This window comes from Nicotiana tomentosiformis, chromosome 6 (genome assembly GCF_000390325.3).
Source record: "Nicotiana tomentosiformis chromosome 6, ASM39032v3, whole genome shotgun sequence".
NCBI lineage: Eukaryota > Viridiplantae > Streptophyta > Magnoliopsida > Solanales > Solanaceae > Nicotiana > Nicotiana tomentosiformis.
Window position 1 is genome coordinate 7,524,781 of NC_090817.1, and position 21,253 is coordinate 7,546,033.

The 21,253-nt window shown below is 38.1% G+C and overlaps 2 protein-coding genes across 6 annotated transcripts; one reads left to right on the forward strand and one right to left on the reverse strand.

The window, feature by feature from the left end:
- The first annotated feature begins 878 nt into the window (after positions 1-878).
- Positions 879-14,739, forward strand: LOC104120719 (uncharacterized). Of its 4 annotated transcripts, none has more exons than XM_009632542.4 (10): positions 879-1,033; positions 3,136-3,187; positions 3,782-3,896; positions 11,767-11,803; positions 11,994-12,063; positions 12,298-12,402; positions 13,528-13,678; positions 13,758-13,840; positions 14,111-14,204; positions 14,275-14,739. In XM_009632542.4, the coding sequence occupies exons 2-10, from the start codon at positions 3,157-3,159 to the stop codon at positions 14,357-14,359; spliced, it is 771 nt and encodes a 256-aa protein (XP_009630837.1). In that variant the 5' UTR covers positions 879-1,033; positions 3,136-3,156; the 3' UTR covers positions 14,360-14,739. The 4 variants fall into 4 exon arrangements, with proteins under 4 accessions (XP_009630837.1, XP_009630836.1, XP_009630835.1 ...); XM_009632541.4 differs by lacking the exon at positions 879-1,033 and adding an exon at positions 1,051-1,121; XM_009632540.4 differs by lacking the exon at positions 879-1,033 and adding an exon at positions 1,221-1,268.
- Positions 14,740-14,946: 207 nt separating this feature from the next.
- LOC104120718 (deSI-like protein At4g17486) lies at positions 14,947-21,253 on the reverse strand. 2 transcript variants are annotated; one of them, XM_009632538.4, is made up of 4 exons: positions 20,805-21,253; positions 17,089-17,376; positions 16,263-16,343; positions 14,947-15,486 (listed from the first exon to the last, which is right to left on the reverse strand). In XM_009632538.4, the coding sequence occupies exons 1-4, from the start codon at positions 20,959-20,961 to the stop codon at positions 15,329-15,331; spliced, it is 684 nt and encodes a 227-aa protein (XP_009630833.1). In that variant the 5' UTR covers positions 20,962-21,253; the 3' UTR covers positions 14,947-15,328. The 2 variants fall into 2 exon arrangements, with proteins under 2 accessions (XP_009630833.1, XP_070033180.1); XM_070177079.1 differs by having other exon boundaries at positions 14,947-15,483; positions 20,805-21,245.

A 21,253-nucleotide genomic window follows, 5' to 3' on the forward strand; every position in this document is an offset into this window, starting at 1 on the left:
TTTTGTCGAGTACTACCGGGCATCAATTATGTGCACAATCGAAATTTTTTCCATTTTTTTTTTGATTAATGTAATTTCTCAAACTAAAATGTATGCATTCCAACAACAAATTATATTTTCAAATCTCACGCTTTCATTTTTGTGCATACACCACTATTTTTGTTCGAAATTAATATTTCTCTATTTGGTAGTTAAGTTAAACAAACCAAGACATCAATATCAAAATTATTTAATTATACTCCAAAAAATGGTTCCTGAAACTTTTTATAGCAATATCATAAAATGTAGACCACGGTAAATAATTGCCAAAGAAAATTTACAATAGTATTAGAAAATATAGACCACATTGTATAGTTTCCAAAGAAAAATTGTAATAGTATCGCCGCAAGATGTAGATCACAACACATACTTATGATAATAGCAATGACAAATGTAGACCCAAAATTTATAATATTTTGGAGCAATAGCTCAAATTTATAAATAAGGATATTTACACAAATAGCCGGTCATATTTACTATTTACTTTTTCTAACCATATAGATAAATTATACATTAAATATATAATTATACACATATAATATATCAATTATACTTATATTATACATTCACCATCTATTTTTAGTTTAAGCAATTGGATTGACGACTATTTGGGTGACCTCAATTTTTTTGTGAAAATCTTCTGCTTTAACCACAGTGTTATTGGACCCATGCTCATCACGTGCTATCTCTAATATGATTAGTATATATATAGATATAGATAGATAGATATATATTAAATATTTTTTTTTTAATATTTTAACTTCAGATACCTTTTTTGTTTGTTTGTTAACTTCAACCAAATATAAAAGTTCTATGTAAAGATCAAATTAAGTTGAGATCCAAATTTCGAGGCCATTTTGTTACAAGGAGACAAGGAATTATATAGTATTACAATACTTAAATTTTCATATACGTTACGACAAAAAAGTAACTTAAAGTGCTTACTTGTTCGTCTTGTAATCTCCGGCTCTTCATTTTTCTTTACGAGATTCAGGTAAAGCCACCAAAAATAAAAAGCCCTAATTTTCTCCTTTTATTTTCTATCGTTCAAATCATGCAATGAATTTGTTATTATGCCTGAGGTTTGAGTTTGACTTCCAATTAATCTGTATTTTGTGGAATTTTTTCTTATAAATTAGTACTTTTTTTTTAGGACTGTAGTGTGATTGGTGTCCGGGTAGCTTGCCCAAACCGTACAGTGAATGTTACAGCCTGCAACACAGTATTTGGTAAAAATATCTATTAAGGCTTTGAGCAATGAGCTCGAGTAGTTGGGCATACAGTAAACAGACGAGAAAATATGTTAATCTTAAATTGTAAAAATCCTTTTTTTTTTTTTACCTCACCCCTCACTTTCCCAGCTAGTTACTTGAGTGTCTCTGAATTGATGTTTGGGGTACCCTTTTATGTGATGATGTTTGATTCAGCACGGTATCTCAGGAACAAAGAAAAAAAAGTCATTCCGATGCACTAAGCTCCCTTGTGCGTGACTATGCGTGACGTGGAAGGGCCGGACCACAGGACCACAGGGTATATTGTACGCAAACTTATGCTGTATTTCTACGAGAAGAAGAAATACTTTTGAAAATTATGGTCTAAAAGGAGCCATAGATATTTGGGTGGTTATAAATCATATTATTAGGGGTAAACTTACAAGTTTAAAGTTATAACTTTTTCTAAAAATATAGAAAGGTATCATTTTTTTGACAAGCGTGGTATCCGGACCAGTTTGCGCACAACTCGACTAATTCTACGGGATAACTGTTATCTCCCACCAGCAACAGGTACCAGGTTACGCTATACACCAAGGCGAAAAGTATCATTTTTTTCGTTTTTTGCTCTTTTTGTTTGGACTGTAACTTTGATCCTCCTCTTAGCACAATGTTTGTGCTAATGAGTTTTATATCTAATTTTTACCTTTCTCAATATAGAAAAGTATCGTTTTTTGGGGCAGACTAAATAGGAAAGTGCATCACATAAATAGCGACAGCAGGAATATTGGATTTGGCAGATGATACCTTTTGGCTAGTGTACTCTAAGGAGAGGCAGCACATGATATGTGGGTTACAAGCATGGCATAAGTTCGAACCATACAGCTCACAAAAGCTTGGTATTAAGTAGAAAAAGGGTGTGTGTGTGTGGGTGGGGGGGGGGGGGGGCATTACCTGCCGAGTTTCGAACCGTGTGCCAATGACCTTTGTGGATTTCTCAGTTGTCAAAAAAAACTAGTAGAGAGTTGTTTCTATTTGTTTCTTTCTTTTTTCTAATGATGAATGGAAGTCTTGAATTGTCATCTGGTCATTTAACTTTAACTGTTTGGAAACTATTGATATTTTTTTGAACAGTTGGTTGGAAACTACTGATTGATGTGAACTTACCTTTAAACGTAACTTAAAAAGGAAGCCAAATGCTTCATATGGACGATACCAACTAGTTGAGATTAAGGTTTAGTTATTGTTAAAACTTACATTTGTCTAGTGTTTGTCGAGAATCTTTTGTGTGGTAAGGGGTTTGTGAGTTTATAGGGATAAATATGAAACCTAGAAAACCTCTAGTTTCAGGAAATCCCCAGGGATTTGCCTTTGAAGACAAATAATTTAGTATTGGAATGAAATAGGCTCGAGTAAAGAAGATTGGATATAGTACCCACACAGCTAGTTCGAAATTGAGGTGCAGTTGATTGATTGGAGTTACCATTTTTTTCCTTCGTTTTTTTTCGACTGCTTCATTGCAAAAGTAATCGGGTGAACTATTGCACAACCTGTAATTAGGCCTCTTGCACTGGCTTAGTGCATATATTTATATAATATATTATTTACCCATTAAAAAAAAGGAATTGGGTGAATAGTAACATGTCTATCTAGATTTTATTTACTCAGCTACATTGAGATGATCTTTGTGTTCATACCGCAATGTAAAATGTGATTAATGGTAGCAAGGTTTAAGTCAAAAGGCAGTTTATGTTGACAATTGCTTTGATATTATAGTTCTAACTTTATTACATGTTACCATTCTCAAATAAAAAAAACAATAAAAAATTATAGTTCTAACTTCCGGGTGGCCTTTATGTGCAAAGCTGATTTTTGGTGTTTGCAGGTGCCATTGTTTGAAGCAAGTATGAGTTTTACTGGGCCTTCCATGGCTTCTGGTTAGTTTTATGGTTTGTCTCCATGTCTTTTGGTCAGTGTAGATGTCACTTTTTTTGTTTTCATCATGGCATATCAAGATTGCCTTCCCAAAATGCAAGTAAATCACGGAATCTAGTTTTATTTTTCTAAGGCAATTTTTATTGGAATATTGTTTTCTCACTATAAATATTGAAAGATACTGAATGAAAGAAATATGGCCTTACAATACATATAGAAAAAATAAAAGGAAAGGTTTTGGTTCTAACACTTCATGACCAAACTCTTAAATGTTCTTATAGTGCAATTTTAACCTATTTGCCAATAGAATGGTAAGCAAAGAAAAAGTCCAAAAATTCGACAACTATTATTTCTTCATTATGGAGATCATAAAAAATATGAAAGCGAGATTGAATAGCAGGGAATGTGTATATCCTCTTGACTCGTAACTTCATTTCAAAATTTCTTTTCTTTTCCTTTTTTAATTTGCCCAATATATTAAAAATCATAGAAAAGAGAGTGTTATTTATCAACTGAAGACAGACTATTAACATATTATTTATCTGTCCCCTTCAATTGTTCTAGTCCTAGTAACCCTTGATGTGCATATATTGCAGGTGCAGGAATTGCTCGAAGGGCATTTGAGTTTGGACAGACTTACGTGGTGAAGCCTAAAGGTAAACACCAGGCAACTATTGTTTGGCTGCATGGCCTTGGGGACAACGGATCAAGGTAAGCTTGTCAACACTTTCCTGTTACTTCTTGTTGCGTTCAAGCTCTATGTGTTTCATTATGTATCTGTCTCGGTGATCTGCTTGGATGCTGTTGGATCAGGAAAGTTTTAAAATTGTGCACCTCCAATTCTGCCATATTAATTATGCTGTTCTACCACAGAGACTGTGAATGGATGCTTAAATGAGCTATCATCAGAGAGTTACTAAGCAGTGTTGGTCAAGTACCTTAGTATCTCAGGTAAATCCTTGTAGGCTGCAGTCGATGGCTGTGTAAAAGTAGGTTTAGAAAACCAATTTTGTTAGTTGGGATTTGATAAAGTTTTCTAGTTTATGTGGGAGTTCGGTATTTGAGTTTAGTATAATTATCAGAAAATGTTATAGGCTGGAGCTTTCTGTTAAGAAAATGCTGTTTCTAGAAGTCATGAAATATCCAAGGTTAAAATAGGAAACAGATTTTTTCCCAAGTTTATCCCCCTTCAAACCAAACACATGTTATATACATATCCCATTTTTAATTCAATGAACCAAACAAAGCAATAGCACTAAATAAGTCAAGGGATTATTAATTCCATGATTATAATCGCAGGATAACTTTGTCCGAGGACCAAACAACTCCTAAGTGACCTCAAGTATAGGGTTTTCTAAATATCAGTGTTATTATTGAAGTTATGATTTTTTTTCTGCTTGTAATGTTCCCTAAATCTGTCACTAGAGTTGCACTGACTCGTTAAAAATTGAGAGTGAGATAGGTGATATCGGGCTTCAAGGTGGTATTGGAATTTTCACAGAGATAGCACAGAGGTTTGAGTAGTTGGTTATAGTGTGCTGGAGATAGCATGGGCAGTTTTAGCTTTGGGAGTCGGAAAGGCCTAGAGTTGAAAGAAACAGTCAATGCAATTGCTGAATGGTTATCTCAGTGTGTGGAAGCGAGCTGGAAGAAGACAAGATGTTTTGAACATTTTATGATTGTTTTACTTATCGATCAAAGTATTTGTTTACAAAACACAGTGAGGCAGTTGGTACGCATACACACTTTGGTTTTTCATCTAGGTTGTAGTTCATTTTCACTCCAAAAATGCTGCCATGACCTGCTACGTGTTTATAATTTGCCTGGAAACTTTGTCATTGATTGGGTTGGGAAGCCTTGAGAATGAATCACATGCAAAAGCGAGGATCAAATTGAGATGATAAATGTTGCAGGACAAATCAGAATCTTAATATTCTAGGACAAACATGCAATTACCTTCTTTGAAAATTTACAGTGCGTCTGGTGTTGCCAAATCACCATAGTGATTTACCGCTAATATAACTAAGGTTAAAGGGAAGATGTGGAAATTGCTATGTCTGGCATCGTTCTAACTGACCCTTTGTTGTGTCTTATGTTTCTTGATATTGGATGATAACCTTTTTCTTATTTCTGTTATTTCTCTTTTATCTTCAACCTTGTGGTGTTTCCAGAATATTGAACCTATTAATATCCTTATGGATGCTGTGTGAGCATTTAAACATCATTTGCTTTGCTCAGCCGAGTATGCACTAAGTAGACTGTTCTACTCTTTTCTTGGAATAACATAATAATTATTTGATGTTGAGGGATTTAGTCCTCTTACACTGGTGGCATAGAGAAAGTGGAGAGCCTGCATCAATTTATGGTTCTCTACAAATTGCAGCAGTCATCTATACTAACTGGAATCTCATTGATTGCACCAGAAATTGACTAGAAACGAAAACCAGGCCTTTATCAGTGCAAACTCATTTTTTACTCTTTTAAAGGCTCTCATTTTCCTTTCCTTCCAAATTACCAACACAAACACCAAGTGACCTACATTTCATGCTCTATATCTTCTTTTGCTTCTTCGGAAATCCCAGTTAAATAACAGATCTTTCTTGTAGTCGGATTTCCCCACTGCTGACTTGCATCCTAGCGATGCAAATAGTAGGAGATCCACGTCTTCTCCACATTTACACATGTAGCACCAACTGATGTACGTTATCTTCTTCTCCTCACATTTTAGCTGTGATGATGGCTCCCTTGCCACCGGCCAAGTGAAGAAAACATACCTTCCTCTTGGAATCCATAGTAATATATGTAGGAATACTGTGTCCTCTTTGCGGAGAAGCTTGTGGTCGTTCAGGTTGCCTCACTCAGAATATCTTCTCTACACCAGTTCCACTTCCTACCCCATCCTTAAAGTTTTCATGCAATTTCCTACACCTTCGTGGTGTTCCTCCATTCCATATTCCTCAGGCAATGTAATGGATTCATTCGTTCGCCCTCTTCTTGGATGGGGTTCTTAGCTGCGAGTAGTACTATCCTCCAAAATGACGCATTGTTGGCGAACCTCCAAAGCTGCCTCCCTACGAGTGTTTTGTTGAACACCTTGAGATCTTTCCCTCCAAGGCCACCATAGTTTATGGAGGATGTGGTTGTTTACCAATTCACGAGGTGAAACTTTTTTTTATCTCATCCTCTATGTCCTTAGGAAATTCCTTTGAAGTTTCTCCAACTTTTTTTTAATGGTAGCCAGAGTTACTTGTAGGGGAGATGTAATAATGTTTGCATGCTTGCAGTGTTGTCAATGGCGCGCTTAAAGCGTGCTTAGCCCTGAAGCGAGGCTCAAACACGTTGAGTGCTTCTCCTCGCTTTGTGGGCGCTTTAGTGTCGCATCAAAGCTATAAGGCATACTTTTCCTTGCCAATGATTGTAATCCTGAAAAGCCGACCTTAAACAATTGATATTTCACTTTATCGTGAATGTTTTTCCAATCCCTTTGTCCATATATTTGTTATTCATGCTTATAATGATTAGTCTTGGACTACATGCATATTTTTACTTTTTCTCCCGTTGCGCATTTTTTCATTAAAGCCCACGCTTTATTTGTGCTTTGCGTTTAAAGCCTCAACAGACCTTAGAGCTTTTTTGCGCTTTTCGCCTTTGATAACACTGCGTGCTTGATGGTGTGATATTAATCAGTACATCCATTCCCCTTTTTGGCAAATACCTCTTATAGAATCCCGCTAATTTTTTTCTCAATCTCTTTTATTTCTATATTGTGATGCTCTTAGCTGTAGGTCCAGGTAGATTATATAAAGTGTCCTAATTTTAAGGAGGCAGTTCATCTTTTAATTTGAAATTTAATCATTTTATAGCATATATGTTAGTTTTTGGTGTGAGAAGGCACGGGAGAAAATATGTTATTGATATTGGATGATAAATACAATACAAGAGGTCCCTATTTATAGCTATACACTACAAGGAGATATTACTCCTCTTCCAATGTGGGACAAGATTACACTATACATATCTATAAACTAACACTCCCCCTCAAGCCGGTGCATACACATCATATGTACCGAGCGTGTTACACATGTAACTAATACGAGAACCAGTAAGAGACTTAGTGAAAATATCTGCTACTTGATCATTCGACTTTACAAACTTTGTAACAATATCTCCTGAAAGTATTTTTGCTCTGACAAAGTGACAGTCGATCTCAATGTGTTTAGTCCTCTCATGGAACACCGGATTTGACGCAATATGAAGAGCAGCTTGGTTATCACACACTAGTTCCATCTTGTTGATTTCTCCGAACTTTAACTCCTTGAGCAACTGCTTGACCCAAACTAACTCACACGTCGCCATAGCCATGGCCCGATATTCGGCTTCGGCGCTAGATCGAGCAACTACATTCTGTTTCTTGCTCTTCCACGAGACCAAATTACCTCCTACTAGAACACAATATCCAGACGTAGAACGTCTATCAAAAGGTGATCCTGCCCAATCAGCATCTGTGTACCCAACAATCTGCTCGTGGCCTCGATCCTCGAATAGTAATCCTTTGCCTGGAGCTGACTTTATATACCGAAGAATGCGAACAACTGCATCCCAGCGACTATCACAGGGAGAATCCATAAACTGACTTACAACACTCACCGGAAAAGAAATGTCAGGTCTAGTCACTGTGAGGTAATTCAATTTGCCAACGAACCTCCTATATCTCGTAGGGTCTCTAAGAGGCTCCCCCTGTTCAGACAGAAGCTTAGCATTCGGATTCATAGGAGAGTCAATAGGTTTGCAACCCATCATTCCAGTCTCCTCAAGAATGTCTAAGGCATACTTCCGCTGTGAAATAACAATACCTGAGCTAGACTGAGCGACCTCAATACCTAGAAAATACTTCAATCTGCCCAGATCCTTAGTCTGGAAGTGCTGAAAGAGATGTTCCTTCAGATTAGTAATACCATCCTGATCATTACCAGTAATAACAATATCATCAACATAAACCACTAGATAAATACACAGATTAGGAGCAGAATGCCGATAAAACACAGAGTGATCAGCCTCACTACGAGTCATGCCGAACTCCTGAATAATTGTGCTGAACTTACCAAACCAAGCTCGAGGGGACTGTTTCAAACCATATAGTGACTTGCGCAATCTGCACACACAACCATTAAACTCCCCCTGAGCAACAAAACCAGGTGGTTGCTCCATATAAACTTCTTCCTCAAGATCACCGTGGAGAAAAGCATTCTTAATGTCTAACTGATAAAGAGGCCAATGACGTACAGCAGCCATGGACAAAAAGAGACGAACAGATGCTACTTTAGCCACGGGAGAGAAAGTATCACTATAATCAAGCCCAAAAATCTGAGTATATCCTTTTGCAACAAGACGAGCCTTAAGCCGATCAACCTGGCCATCCGGGCCGACTTTGACTGCATAAATCCAACGACAACCAACAGTAGACTTACGTGCAGGAAGAGGAACAAGCTCCCAAGTGTCACTCGCATGTAAAGCAGACATCTCGTCAATCATAGCACGTCGCCATCCTGGATGAGATAGTGCTTCACCTGTAGACTTAGGGATAGAAACAGTGGACAAAGAAGATATAAAAGCATAATGTGGTGACGACAGACAATGATAACTTAAACCGACATAGTGGGGATTAGGATTAAGTGTGGATCGTACACCTTTGCGGAGTGCAATTGGTTGACTACGAGGAGACAAGTCCGCAGTAGGTGCAGAATCTGATGCGGGGCGTGAATCACCTGGGACTGATGCTGGATGTAGACGACGATGATAAGTCAAGAGTGGTGGAGCTGCAGAAGGTTGAACTGGATTATGTGGAGGAACTGGAGCTATCTGGAGCTATAGGTGGTGGAACTATAACTGGAGCTATAGGTGGTGGAGCTGGAGTGACTGAATCTCCAAAAGATGAAACTGGTAGTACCTCAGAAATATCTAAGTGATGACCTGAACCTGTGAAGTATGATTGGGTTTCAAAGAAGGTAACATCAGCGGACATAAGGTACCGCTGGAGGTCAGGAGAGTAGCATCGATACCCCTTTTGTGTTCTCGAGAAACCAAGAAATACGCACTTAAGAGCACGATGAGCTAACTTATCTGTTTCTGGAGTAAGGTTATGGACAAAACAAGTGCTTCCAAAGATACAGGGTGGAAGAGAGAACAAAGGTAAGTGGGTAAACATGACAGAGAATGGAACTTGGTTCTGGATAGCTGAAGATGGCATACGATTAATAAGATAGCAAGATGTAAGAACGACATCCCCCCAAAAACGCAACGGAGCATGAGATTGTATGAGTAGGGTACGAGCAGTTTCATTAAGATGTCTATTCTTTCTTTCAGCTACCCCATTTTGTTGAGATGTGTACGGACAAGATGTTTGATGAATAATCCCATGAGATTTCATAAACTGCTGAAATGGGGAAGACAAATACTCTCGGGCATTATCACTACGAAATGTGCGAATAGAAACTCCAAATTGATTTTGAATTTTAGCGTGGAAAGGTCTGGAAAATAGAAAACAGCTCAGATCGATTTTTTATCAAAAATATCCAAGTGCACCTGGAATAATCATCAATGAAACTGACAAAGTAGCGGAATCCTAAGGTGGAATTGACCCGACTAGGACCCCAAACATCTGAATGGACTAAAGTAAAAGGTGACTCTGCTCGATTATCAAGACGCCGAGGGAAATGGGAGCGGGTATGCTTACCGAGCTGACATGACTCACACTCTAGAGCTGACAAGTGAGATAAACCAGATACCATTTTCTGAAGTTTTGACAAACTGGGATGTCCCAACCGTTTATGTAATAAATCTGGTGAATCAGTAGCAGGACAAGTTGTAGAAGATGTGAGTCCATGTGATTTAGCAAGGATAAGGTAATAAAGTCCGTTTGATTCACGCCCGGTACCAATGATCCGCCCCGTACTGCGTTCCTATATAAAAACATGGTCATCAAGAAATAAAACAGCGCATTTAAGTGATTTGGCTAAGCGACTAATAGCTATGAGATTAAAAGGACTATTGGGAACATAAAGGACTGAATCTAAAGGTAAGGAAGGAAGTGAGCTTGCTTGACCTATTGCAGTTGCCATGGTTTGAGACCCATTTGCCATTGTGACTTTTGGAAGAGATTGAGAATACGAAATAATAGTGAAAAGAGATTTGTTACCAGAAATATGATCTGATGCACCCGAATCAATGACCCAAGACTCAGAGGATGAAGATTGGGAGAAACAAGTCACGCTATTACCTGTTTGAACAACAGAAGCTATCTCAGAAGATGTCTGCTTACATGCTTTATACTGAAGGAACTCAATATACTCTGTTAAAGAAACCATCCGACTATTCAAAGCATCGGTTCCCATGTCGCTACAATTTGTAGTAGTAGGGTTAACTTGAAATAGTGGAAATAAGTAACTCCTGTGAGAAAATTGAAGAAATAGCTTGAAAAATACTGTTTTCAGCAGGAAAACAGAACACTGTTCTGTGCCGGAAACACTGTTCACGCCGGAAACACTGTAGCTCGCCGGAAAATTCCAAAGTTGTCAGAATTTGTTGTAACCAGAATGGATAGACTCGGAATTCCTTTGCGAGCAAGCTGTCCTGAAGAAATATTTTCAAAAAATGGCCAGAAGGTCACTGTTCACGCCGGAAAAATATAAAAGTGGCCGGAATTTGATTTGAATTAGATAGGTAGGCTCGGAATTCTGAGGAGAGCACACTGTCCTGAATAAGCTTCGCGAAAAAATGGCCGGAAAGTGGTCGGAACCCTCGCCGGAAAAATTGTTGCCGGCGCGTGGAGGAGCGTGGCGGCTTTTCTGCCGGATAAAATTTCAGGGGTTGGTAGTCGGAGGGTGATCTACCTCGTGGTGGTGTTGGTTTTAGCACAACACCGACAGAAAGTGACTTTCACTTAGACAAGCCTTAGGTCACTGGAAAAATTACACGATGACTAAGTTCTTTCGGTTAATGCTGGAATGACGCACAGCGATCTTTTCTCACTAATGCTCTGATACCATGTGAGAAGGCACGGGAGAAAATATGTTATTGATATTGGATGATAAATACAATACAAGAGGTCCCTATTTATAGCTATACACTAAAAGGAGATATTACTCCTCTTCCAATGTGGGACAAGACTACACTATACATATCTATAAACTAACATTTGGATAAGTATGTTACGTTTTTTTATTAAATATCTCATTTTTTCATTGATATATATCTAACAATGAAGTTGCTTATTTCATGCTAAGTTTGAGGTTGATTGATTCCCTTTTTTATGGCAATGAAAGTGAGCTATAATTCTTGAACTATTTACTCAATGACTCAATTGTACCTTATTAAAAAAAAGTGAGCTATATTTCTTAGAACTATTGAATCAATTATATGCTATTACGACTACACGAGTTCCTTACGTTGGATATCAAGCTTCTCTGATGGTCTTGCTTGCTATGCACAGTGCAATATGCAATATCAAAACTTGAGTCTTGAAATGAACAACTGAAACATATTAACCAAACATTTTACAATCTACTTTTGGTTTTCCTGGCAGCTGGTCCAACCTCTTGGAGACCCTTCCTCTTCCAAATGTAAGGATCCAAATGTTACTTTTTGTACTTGAGGGTATCTCTTGTTGACTGTTAAACATGTAACTCTCATAGTTGTGTGCGTTAGAATCTTGTAATAGCCTATGGCATATTGCTCTTTCATGTCCATGCCGTAAGCTTTTGTTATTGTGGTAGCTTAGCCTGATTTTTGCTCTTATTTTCTAAACTGCAGATTAAATGGATCTGCCCAACTGCCCCCCAACGACCAATAACTTTATTTGGAGGCTTTCCTTCCACTGCCTGTAAGCTTTGTGCTTTGAGATTGTGCCCATTGTTTTCCAATGTACAACTAATTTAGAATCAAACTTTTATCCTGCCATTGTTGTACATTGCAGGATGTGTAAATTGGATAATTCTATTTATTTGCGACTCATCCGAAAGCATTGTCCAATTAGTCATTGAATTAGTTTAAGTTGAAAGTCATGCTTTCAAGCACTGCAGTAAAGAAAACATTATTTTTCTATCTTTTGTAACAGGGTTTGATGTCAATGACCTATCTGAAAATGCTATTGATGATGATGAGGGTTTAGATGCTTCAGCAGCATATGTGGCGAGTTTGTTGGCTACGGAGCCCCCTCACAGTAAGCCATTCCTGCGTCTTATACTAACTTGTGCACCATCATTTGAATCACAAACTTGTATAAAGCACATGTTTTACCCATGAAGCGATAACCCCTCGCACCGAATCGCTTCAAGCGACCAAGGGATGGATTTTAATAATAGTGTATACTATGAATAAAGATATTTAGCTTTCCATCTCCCTCTTTTTTTTCAATGCTATTCTCTTTATGCCGCTGGATTTTTTAGTGTGATGTGTGTAAATAATATAGTTCCCTTTAGTTGTCTTTCTTTCTTTCTTGGGGGCTAGAAGTTGCCTGGCTAGACCATCTAGATGTATTAACCTTAGTGGTTGTGTCAAACGCCTATACATCTAAGTTGCTCGGACACGGGTGCGGTTGTCCGACACGGGTGCGGATCTAGAGGTCGGATCTTTCAAGATGTAAATTTTAAGATTCGGGGATACGGATACGGGTGTGGGGATCCGGCTAAAAATAATTTAAAAAAATAAAAATCTCTCTAATTTATGAGAAATTTTGTGGAATACTTACGTATAACTTGTAAAGTGTGGATTTCCTTTTTATTCTCAAGTTGTAGATAAGTAAAAGATTGATTTCCTAGATAAGATATGCTATTTTCTTCAAATTTACCCTAGTTTTAGTTCTGATTTCGGTAACCAAATTGTATCTCGTCTCGAATTTTTCTGTCCGTCGTGGTCAAAGTACCCAAAATTGTTTGATCGGATCCGGTACGGATCCCATACCCACACCCATACTAGTGTCGTATCGACACGGGTGCGGCACCTAAACTGCCATGTCGGAGCAACTTAGCTATACATGCTAAGGGTTGTCAATTTTTAATAACAAGCAACTGTATTTCTTATTTCCTATCCAATATTTCGTATTTAGATGATCCTTTATATGATTACTACGCAAGAGTTAATTTCCTTATTTCTACCTTAGTCATCCCATTATCTAGTTGTTATTTTAGAGATCTGTAAAATTTTAGCTGTAACATCCGAAAAACACTAAAACCTTCTCTACATTACGCTCAAGTGATCTTACAAGTATCTATAGAATTTATTTTTCTTACTCTTTATTTAAAAAAAATAAATTAAATCTTTTACTTTATTATTTTGTGTATTATAGTCAAACTTGGGGTTGGAGGCTTCAGCATGGGCGCAGCAACTTCTCTTTATTCTGCAATTTGTTTCACTCGTGGGAAGTATGGGAATGGCAACTCATACTCTGCCAATCTGAGTGCAGCTGTTGGATTAAGTGGCTGGCTTCCCTGTGCAAAGTTTGACTTTTACCAATCTCGCCATTTTTCTCTTCTGATACTTTTGGGGTGTTTTATATTGAGTGCTATTATTTGGCAGGACTCTCGATAGCAAACTAGAAGGAGTAGAGGGGGCTGTAAGCCGTGCTGCATCATTGCCCATTCTTCTTTGTCATGGCAAAGGTATTCAGATGCTTCATTTTTTCTTCTACTTAACTTTTCTTCAAAAATAAAAAGCTTCATTTTTCAAAAAGCTTCAAAAATAAGTTTCATTGTTCTCTCTGACCTCTGCTACCCGCTTCCAATCTTCAGCAACCTTTGGGCTCAAGCCTCTTTGTTCTGCATAGAGTGTGACTTTTGTTGGAAGAACTTTGCACCTTCTCGAGCATTCCTTTTGGGCTGATATCAGGGCTAAATCCTTCTCTAACCTGCTATATTTATATTTTGACGCAGGAGATGAGGTCGTTCCATATAAATTTGGTGACAAGTCGTCTCAGAAGTTACGTTCATGCGGTTTCCAAGATGTGACATTCAAATCCTACACAGCGTATGTATACTGTATTTCTACATGTTCAGACGCTAGAAATGTGGCTGAATCTTTTACTTTTGTTTGACAGACTTGGCCACTACACAATCCCAGAGGAGATGGACGAAGTTTGTGCTTGGCTAACTTCAAAGCTCGGGCTGGAGGGGAAATCATAAGTTGCATTGCCAAAAGCAGCTTTCATATGCATACTTATTGCAGAAATATGGAGTATCATTATTAACAGATGGTCCAACTACTTAACTTTTTCTTTTTCATTACTACCAACGATGGTTAGTGTTCATGGGGAGTACCGTGTTGAAGCACTTTAAGGTAAGCAGAAATGCAGGCTATTGATTCAGGTCATTGCCCCCAACCCAAACTAGGGGCAGTGACCATTCACCTTCTATTCGTCCTGCATTTCATGTCTTTAACATTGTACAGCGGTCAATTTACTGCTGTATTATCTGATCATGGGAACCTTAATGTTTGGATATATATTCTTGTGCTAGTTGATAAAAATACAGCCTCTGTCCATTGGCATGATTTACTTTGGCAATTTGGTAGCACATAGAAGCCAAAATTTCAACATGCAATTTCTTTTAACAAGAGACCAAAGTAATGGCAACAGCAACCAAAAAAACAAAGAAAAATCAAATGTCACGTGTTTGTCCGCAAACAAACAGATACATATCTGTATAGTGTACAGCGATCAGGACACTAGCAGCAAGTATCAAAATAAATGAAAGAAGGAAATAAACTGAAATTGGAAAAATCACAGTTCATAAATTGACATGACATCAGAATACCTCCTTAGAATCTTTACATTCTCAATAGATGTCCAGTATCTCAAATTTTCACAAACACTGGGATGTTTCAACTTCCAAGCTCAAGAATGTTTACGCGAATATTTCTGAGCTCTAACAAAGGCGCGCTTAAGTTACAGAGCAGAATCCTGCACTTTGACTTCTACATCTAGCATACTAAGGAAACCTTAATAACCAAAAGGAGAAGGCATGAAAATCAATGAACTAGTAATTTATATAGCAAATGGGGAATTTGAGCAGCGGCTATGCTTGACATGTCCACAGCCTTCTGGAAATCAAATGTACTTATCGGGATGCCTGAAATACTTCAATCCAGCCTTCTTATTCAGGCAGCACGTTTGACCTCGGGGTCTCCCTTATAAAAGCAACTTCACGACTTCCAACTGGAGGTGACAACAAATGCTTATCTTGATCACCATCCTCGCTTTCAGTTGGTTCGTGCGGCGTTGCAGTTGACATTGACCCACTCTCATCTTCTTCTGGATATAAAGAAAAAAGAGTATTACATAAGAGATGTATAGCTGATATATTCACAACAATGTTTCTAAAAGCAAAAAAAAGTGACAAGGTCCATAGCTTTGAAGTGAAAAGCGAGAAGTGAAGTGCAAGTTTCATTCAAGTACAATTCACGACATGATAAAATACATAACATATCTGAATTTTGCATTAGAATATGATCAAACTGCAATTAAAATTACTATTTGTAGTATTGAAGATTCAAAGAACCAATCACTTGTTGTTGGCAGGGGCGGATATCCAAGATTCAAAGAACCAACCACTTGTTGTTGGCAGGGGCGGATATCCAAGATTCAAAGAACCAACCACTTGTTGTTGGCAGGGGCGGATTTAGGGGGGCGGAAGGGGGTTCATCTACCGAAACATTACACTGTATGTATAAGGCAAAATCTGATTTTTACCTCTATATATTAAGTTTTGAATCCCCTTAACACAACCCAAAAGTATAGCTTAGTGGTCAAGGGGGTTCAAAATCTTTGTAAGGTTATAGGTTCATTTCCTACTAGCTACAATCTTTTTTAACCTTTTTCTTTTTGAACCCCTTTCGCGGAGATCCTGCCTTCGCCACTGGTTGTTGGGGTTACTTTGCATGTCATTGTTTGGAGCGGATGGCTTCACCCATAAAATATAACCCCTTGCTTTACATGCTTCATTGATTTAAACAACGAAGTAATTCATAGTATAAGGCTATAAGTATATCATTTTCTACTTATCATTACAAGGATATGGATCATGTCACCTGCACAAAGATGGTACTCAGGAAGCTGTTTAACAGTTGTCACTTGGAGGCTCTCAGGAAGAAGACAACTGCAGAAAGCACCTGAAATTAACAATAACCAACACCTCCTTTTAAGAATTGTATGAGATGCACAATTACAATTTAAGATAATACGCCAACTTTATTACCACGAACACATCTTTGTTCAGCAAAAAAGATTTAAAGCCACTAACAAAGATCAGTAAGAAACCTCCCAATAGGAAAATAAAGTGGAGTATACTTTTGTGAAAATAAACAATCGGACAAGTTTAACTCCATCAAATCGCATAAATTACCTGATGAGATCATTAGCATACATGTTAAGCATGGGCGGAGCTAGGGGGCGGAAGGGGGTTCCGAACACCATTCGCTAAAAAATTACATTATATCCTAGGTTAAAATTATTTTTAATGTATATATGTAAATGTTGAATCCCCTTGACTTCTCCGCATATTTACTTTTTTATATTTTGAACCCCCTTACTGAAATTCCTGTCTCCGCCTTGAATTTATTGTCAAGCACTTCATTCCCACAAAAGTCAATTAAAATGAGCAGATAACAATATTAAGACAAAATTTTCAGATGCACCAAAATAAAGAGGCTTAGGTTTGTGCCTTATACAAATCTCTGAATAATAAATTTCCAGAAACCCCTCATATACCTAAGGTAGACCATATACCTATATCTGCAGTTATATCCGGAACAGAATATTACGTTGAAACAATGAATTTGGACCCCCCCCCCCCCCCCAAAAAAAAAAAGTAAAAGCTTGAGGAATTTATATTCAGTGTACCAAGAATATACATACCAACTCTGGCAAGCCGATTCACCCATCCAGGTATTCCTTTCCCTGTTAGTCTTTGCGCTATGTCATCTGTGAAATGGTTACAGTTCTTGGAAATGAGGTGATAGGTGTCCCCGTGATACTCAGAAGCCATATTCTCAAGAAACGCTTGAAATTCAGAGGGAGGCATTTTAATACGACCCAATGGGATCGAACATCTATAGATGAAACCAGGGCAGCTCTTAGGTTCCACTTCAAACATGCCACTTATGGGAAAGTCATGCGCTCCATATCCATATTCCATACCGTGGACTGGAAATTTTGCAATTGGCATATGCAGAAAGCAAAGAGAAATTCAAACTCCAATCAAAAAGAGGTAAGTTTATTATGCTATGTATAAGAGCTTTATTTGAATGTATTCAGCATACCTTAGTTCTAAAATCCGTACTCTACATACAAGAGAACCTAAAAAGTTTATCCATACCGAATTTTTTCTTCTTTTCTCGTGAAAAGAACATATCCAGTCAAAGAATTAAGTTCGTTTAGTGACAAATAAGTGTTTGGACTTCACACAAATTTTCCTCGGTCAATGAGCATAATAATGGCATTAAAATGTGATATATGGATTTGATGTATCTTGAAAAATCCAGACCATATGACCAAGATAAGTGTATCTATTGTCTTGTATCTCTCGGTCATAATTATTTGGAAATCTATGAATAACAGTATTGATATGACTGGTGAATCTAGGAAATGTCAATCGGGTTTGGCAGCTTTTCAACATTTTCAATGTCTCAAAATGTTGGGAAGATGAAACAACAGAATAAGATATCTACACACAATAATAACAAAACTTGTTGTGCTTTGACGGTAATGCTTATACAAGCATGACCGTTAACAATTTAATAATTCATAAAATTGTAGGAAAGAATGAATGAGAAGAAAAACAAGTAAATGTGATTCATTGACTATCAAAAGCATCTCAGTGTAGTTATCTTACACGAAAAGGGAAAAAAAGAACACCTAAATGAGGGTTTAAGGCGGGTTTGGAATGGCTCTCTAGGTTGTTTAACATCATTTTTAGGACGAAGAAGATGCCTGAAGAGTGGAGGTGGAGTGCGATGATTTTATTTTACAAGAACAAGGGGATATCCAAAACTGCAACAACTATAGGGGTATCAAGTTGTTGCGCCATACGATGAAAGTTTGGGAGAGGGTGATAGAAGGGAGGATGAGGAGGAGAGAGTCCATTTCCGAGAACTAGTTTGGTTTCATGCCGGGGTGGTCTACTACTAAAGCCATTCACCTTGTGAGGAGATTGGTGAAGCAGTATAAGGCGATGAAAAAGGACTTGCATATGGTGTTTATTGACCTAGAGAAAGCTTATGACAAATTCTCGAGAGAGGTCTTACGGAGATGTTTTGAGGCTAAATGAGTGTCTATAGCCTATATTCGAGTGATCCAGGACATGTATGATGGAGCAAAGACACCGGTAAGGGCGGCAGGAGGGGACTATAAATGCTTTCCGGTTGAAATGGGGTTGTATCAGGGGTCAGCACTTAGCCCGTTTTTGTTTTCCTTAGCAATGGATACGTTGACGCAACACATTCAAGGAGAGGTGCCTTGGTGCATGTTATTTACAGATGACATAGTTCTGATTGATGAGACGCGAGGTGGTGTTAATGAGAGGCTGGAGGTCTGGAGACATACCCTTGAGTCTAAAGGTTTCAAGTTGAGCAGGACTAAGACAGAATACTTGGAGTGCAAGTCCAGCGGTGTTACCCAGGAATCAGACGGGGATGTGAGGCTTGATACGCAAGTCATTCCCAGGAGAGAGAGTTTCAAGTACCTTGGGTCTATAATTCAGAATGATGGGGAGATTGACGAGGATGTGACACATCATATCGGAGCGGGGAAGAGGAAGTGGATGCTCACTTCCGGTATCTTGTGTGATAAGAATGTGTCTTTGAGACTTAAAGGTAAGTTCTATAAGGTAGTGGTTAGACCGACGATGTTGTATGGGGCAGAGTGCTGGCCAGTCAAGAACTCTCATGTCATGAGAGTAGCTGAAATGAAGATGTTGAGATGGATGTGTGGGCATACTAGGTTAGATAGAATTAGGAATGAAGTTATTCGGGACAAGGTGAAGTGATCCCTGTGGAGAAAAAGATGCGAGAAGCGAGGCTAAAATGGTTCGGGCATGTTAAAAGAAGAAGCACAGATGCCCCAGTCAGGAGGTGTGAGAGATTGGCCTTGGGGGTAAGAGGAAGGGTAGAGGTAGGCCAAAGAAATCCTGGGGAGAGGTGATCAAGCGGGGCATGGCACAGTTGGAGCTAACCGAGGACATGACCCTGATAGGAGGGTGTGGAAGTTGAGAATTAGGGTAGAAGGTTAGTAGTTAGTCGAGTGTTTCCCTGTGTCTTCCTTAGTTCAATAGTATTAGTGTTAGTTTAGTATCCTTTTTATTCTTAGTTTACTACTACCGCATATTTTGCATTGTTGTTACTTGCCTTCCGTACACCCTTAGTTTGTTTTCATTTCATATCTTGTACTGTTATTACTGACTATTTGTGCTTCTTTCATACTCTCTTTTGCTTTCCTGGATTTTGTTTTCTAAATACCTTGTATTGATATTACTTGCTATAGGTGCTTCTTCCATCCTTTCTTTAGCTGAGGGTCTATCGGAAAACAGTCTCTCTGCCCTTCCAGGGTAGGGGTAAGGCTGCGTACATCCTACCCTTCCCATACCCCACTTGTCGAATTACACTGGGTTGTTGTTGTTGTTGTTGTTCCTTTCTCTTTTTTGTATCTTCGGGGCTTAGGTTTTTGCAGCTAAACATCACTAAGATTTCTCATCATATCCACAAGAAAAACTGAATTTTAAGTCAGGGGAACAATTACAAAGTTCCCATTGCACGCACTAAGTGACAATTGGTTCGACCTTAATCTAAATACATGGTCTTTTCCACCTGCAGCTCTTTATATACATCCAACCATAACCTTAAGTCCTTAATAATGAATAACAAAAGCTTCCACATTTAATAACATAAGTTGTCAGAGGAAGCAAACAAGATCAAGACAACTTATTAGAAGCACACTTTACATTTTCATCAAAGTAACTCCAAATTCAAGATCAAACAAACAAAAGCTCCTTTACTCCTTAATAACCAACCCCATAACAACAACAACAATATCTACACCTCAATCCCAAATAAGTTGGGGTCGGTTATATGAATCCTCACTGACCATTTTACTCCATATAAACACATCTCAGACCAACAACAACAACAACAACAAAAAAAAAACAAAAAAAAACGAGTGTAATCCTACATAATGGGGTCTGGGGAGGATAGAGTGTATGGAACACCTTGCCCCTACCTGAGACAGTTTCTGGTAGTCAATAAACACATCTCAGGTCATATTATAAAAATCCCACAACAATTTTGTTTCGTGGACTAAGGTAAACCCCCCCCCCCCCCCCCCCCCCCCCCCCCCACCCCCCCCCCCCCCCACCCCCCCCCCCCCCCCCCCAAAAAAAAAAAAATCCCCCCTACACATGAGCTCAAAAGTGGCTGCTAATTGCTATACCTTCCTTATCACCAAATCCACAACAATATGCCAATAACATATATCTAACTTCTAACAATAAATCAAAGAAAAATATCTAATTTCACACAGGAAAAAAAAAAAGAATCTTTTAAATAGAAATCTCCAAAAGAACAAGATTAATTTTTTCTTACCTTCAACACCAGAATGAAAGATTCCAAAACCAAACCAAACAGTGTACTGATTAGCAGGGGTTAGATCATACACATTCAATATAACTGGTGACTCATAGCTGCTTCCATTGTTATTGTTATTTGCATTGTTATCATTTGAAGTGCTCTCTTCTCCCATTTGATGAAATTTTTGTGAAAAGGGAAATCTTGGGGTTAGCAAAAAGATTGTATTTTTAGGTCCATTTTGTTAATAAATTTTTTAAAAAATGAGTTTTTGAGATTGATTTGTGATTCAATTGAAATTTCTGTGAAAAGGGAATCTGGGGTTTGCAAAAAGATTGTATTTTTGGGTTCCTTTTTGAGATTGGTTTGTGATTCTATTGAAATATCTGTGAAAAGGTAAATTTGGAGAGAGAGGGAGAGAGAGAGAGAGAGAGAGAGAGGAACTTTGAAAATGGAAATAATGAAAA

Excerpts from the sequence above, each read along its gene's own strand:
- LOC104120719 (XM_009632540.4), top strand. The coding sequence starts at position 1,242 with ATGTTACAGCCTGCAACACAGTATTTG. Across the intron at positions 3,897-11,766 it reads CTTGGGGACAACGGATCAAG|CTGGTCCAACCTCTTGGAGA; the intron begins GTAAGCTTGTCA and ends TTTTCCTGGCAG. Across the intron at positions 13,841-14,110 it reads TCTTCTTTGTCATGGCAAAG|GAGATGAGGTCGTTCCATAT; the intron begins GTATTCAGATGC and ends ATTTTGACGCAG.
- LOC104120718 (XM_009632538.4), bottom strand. The coding sequence starts at position 20,961 with ATGGGAGAAGAGAGCACTTCAAATGATAACAATGCAAATAACAATAAC. Across the intron at positions 16,344-17,088 it reads GAATCGGCTTGCCAGAGTTG|GTGCTTTCTGCAGTTGTCTT; the intron begins GTATGTATATTC and ends TGTTAATTTCAG. Across the intron at positions 15,487-16,262 it reads TGAGTACCATCTTTGTGCAG|AAGAAGATGAGAGTGGGTCA; the intron begins GTGACATGATCC and ends CTTTATATCCAG.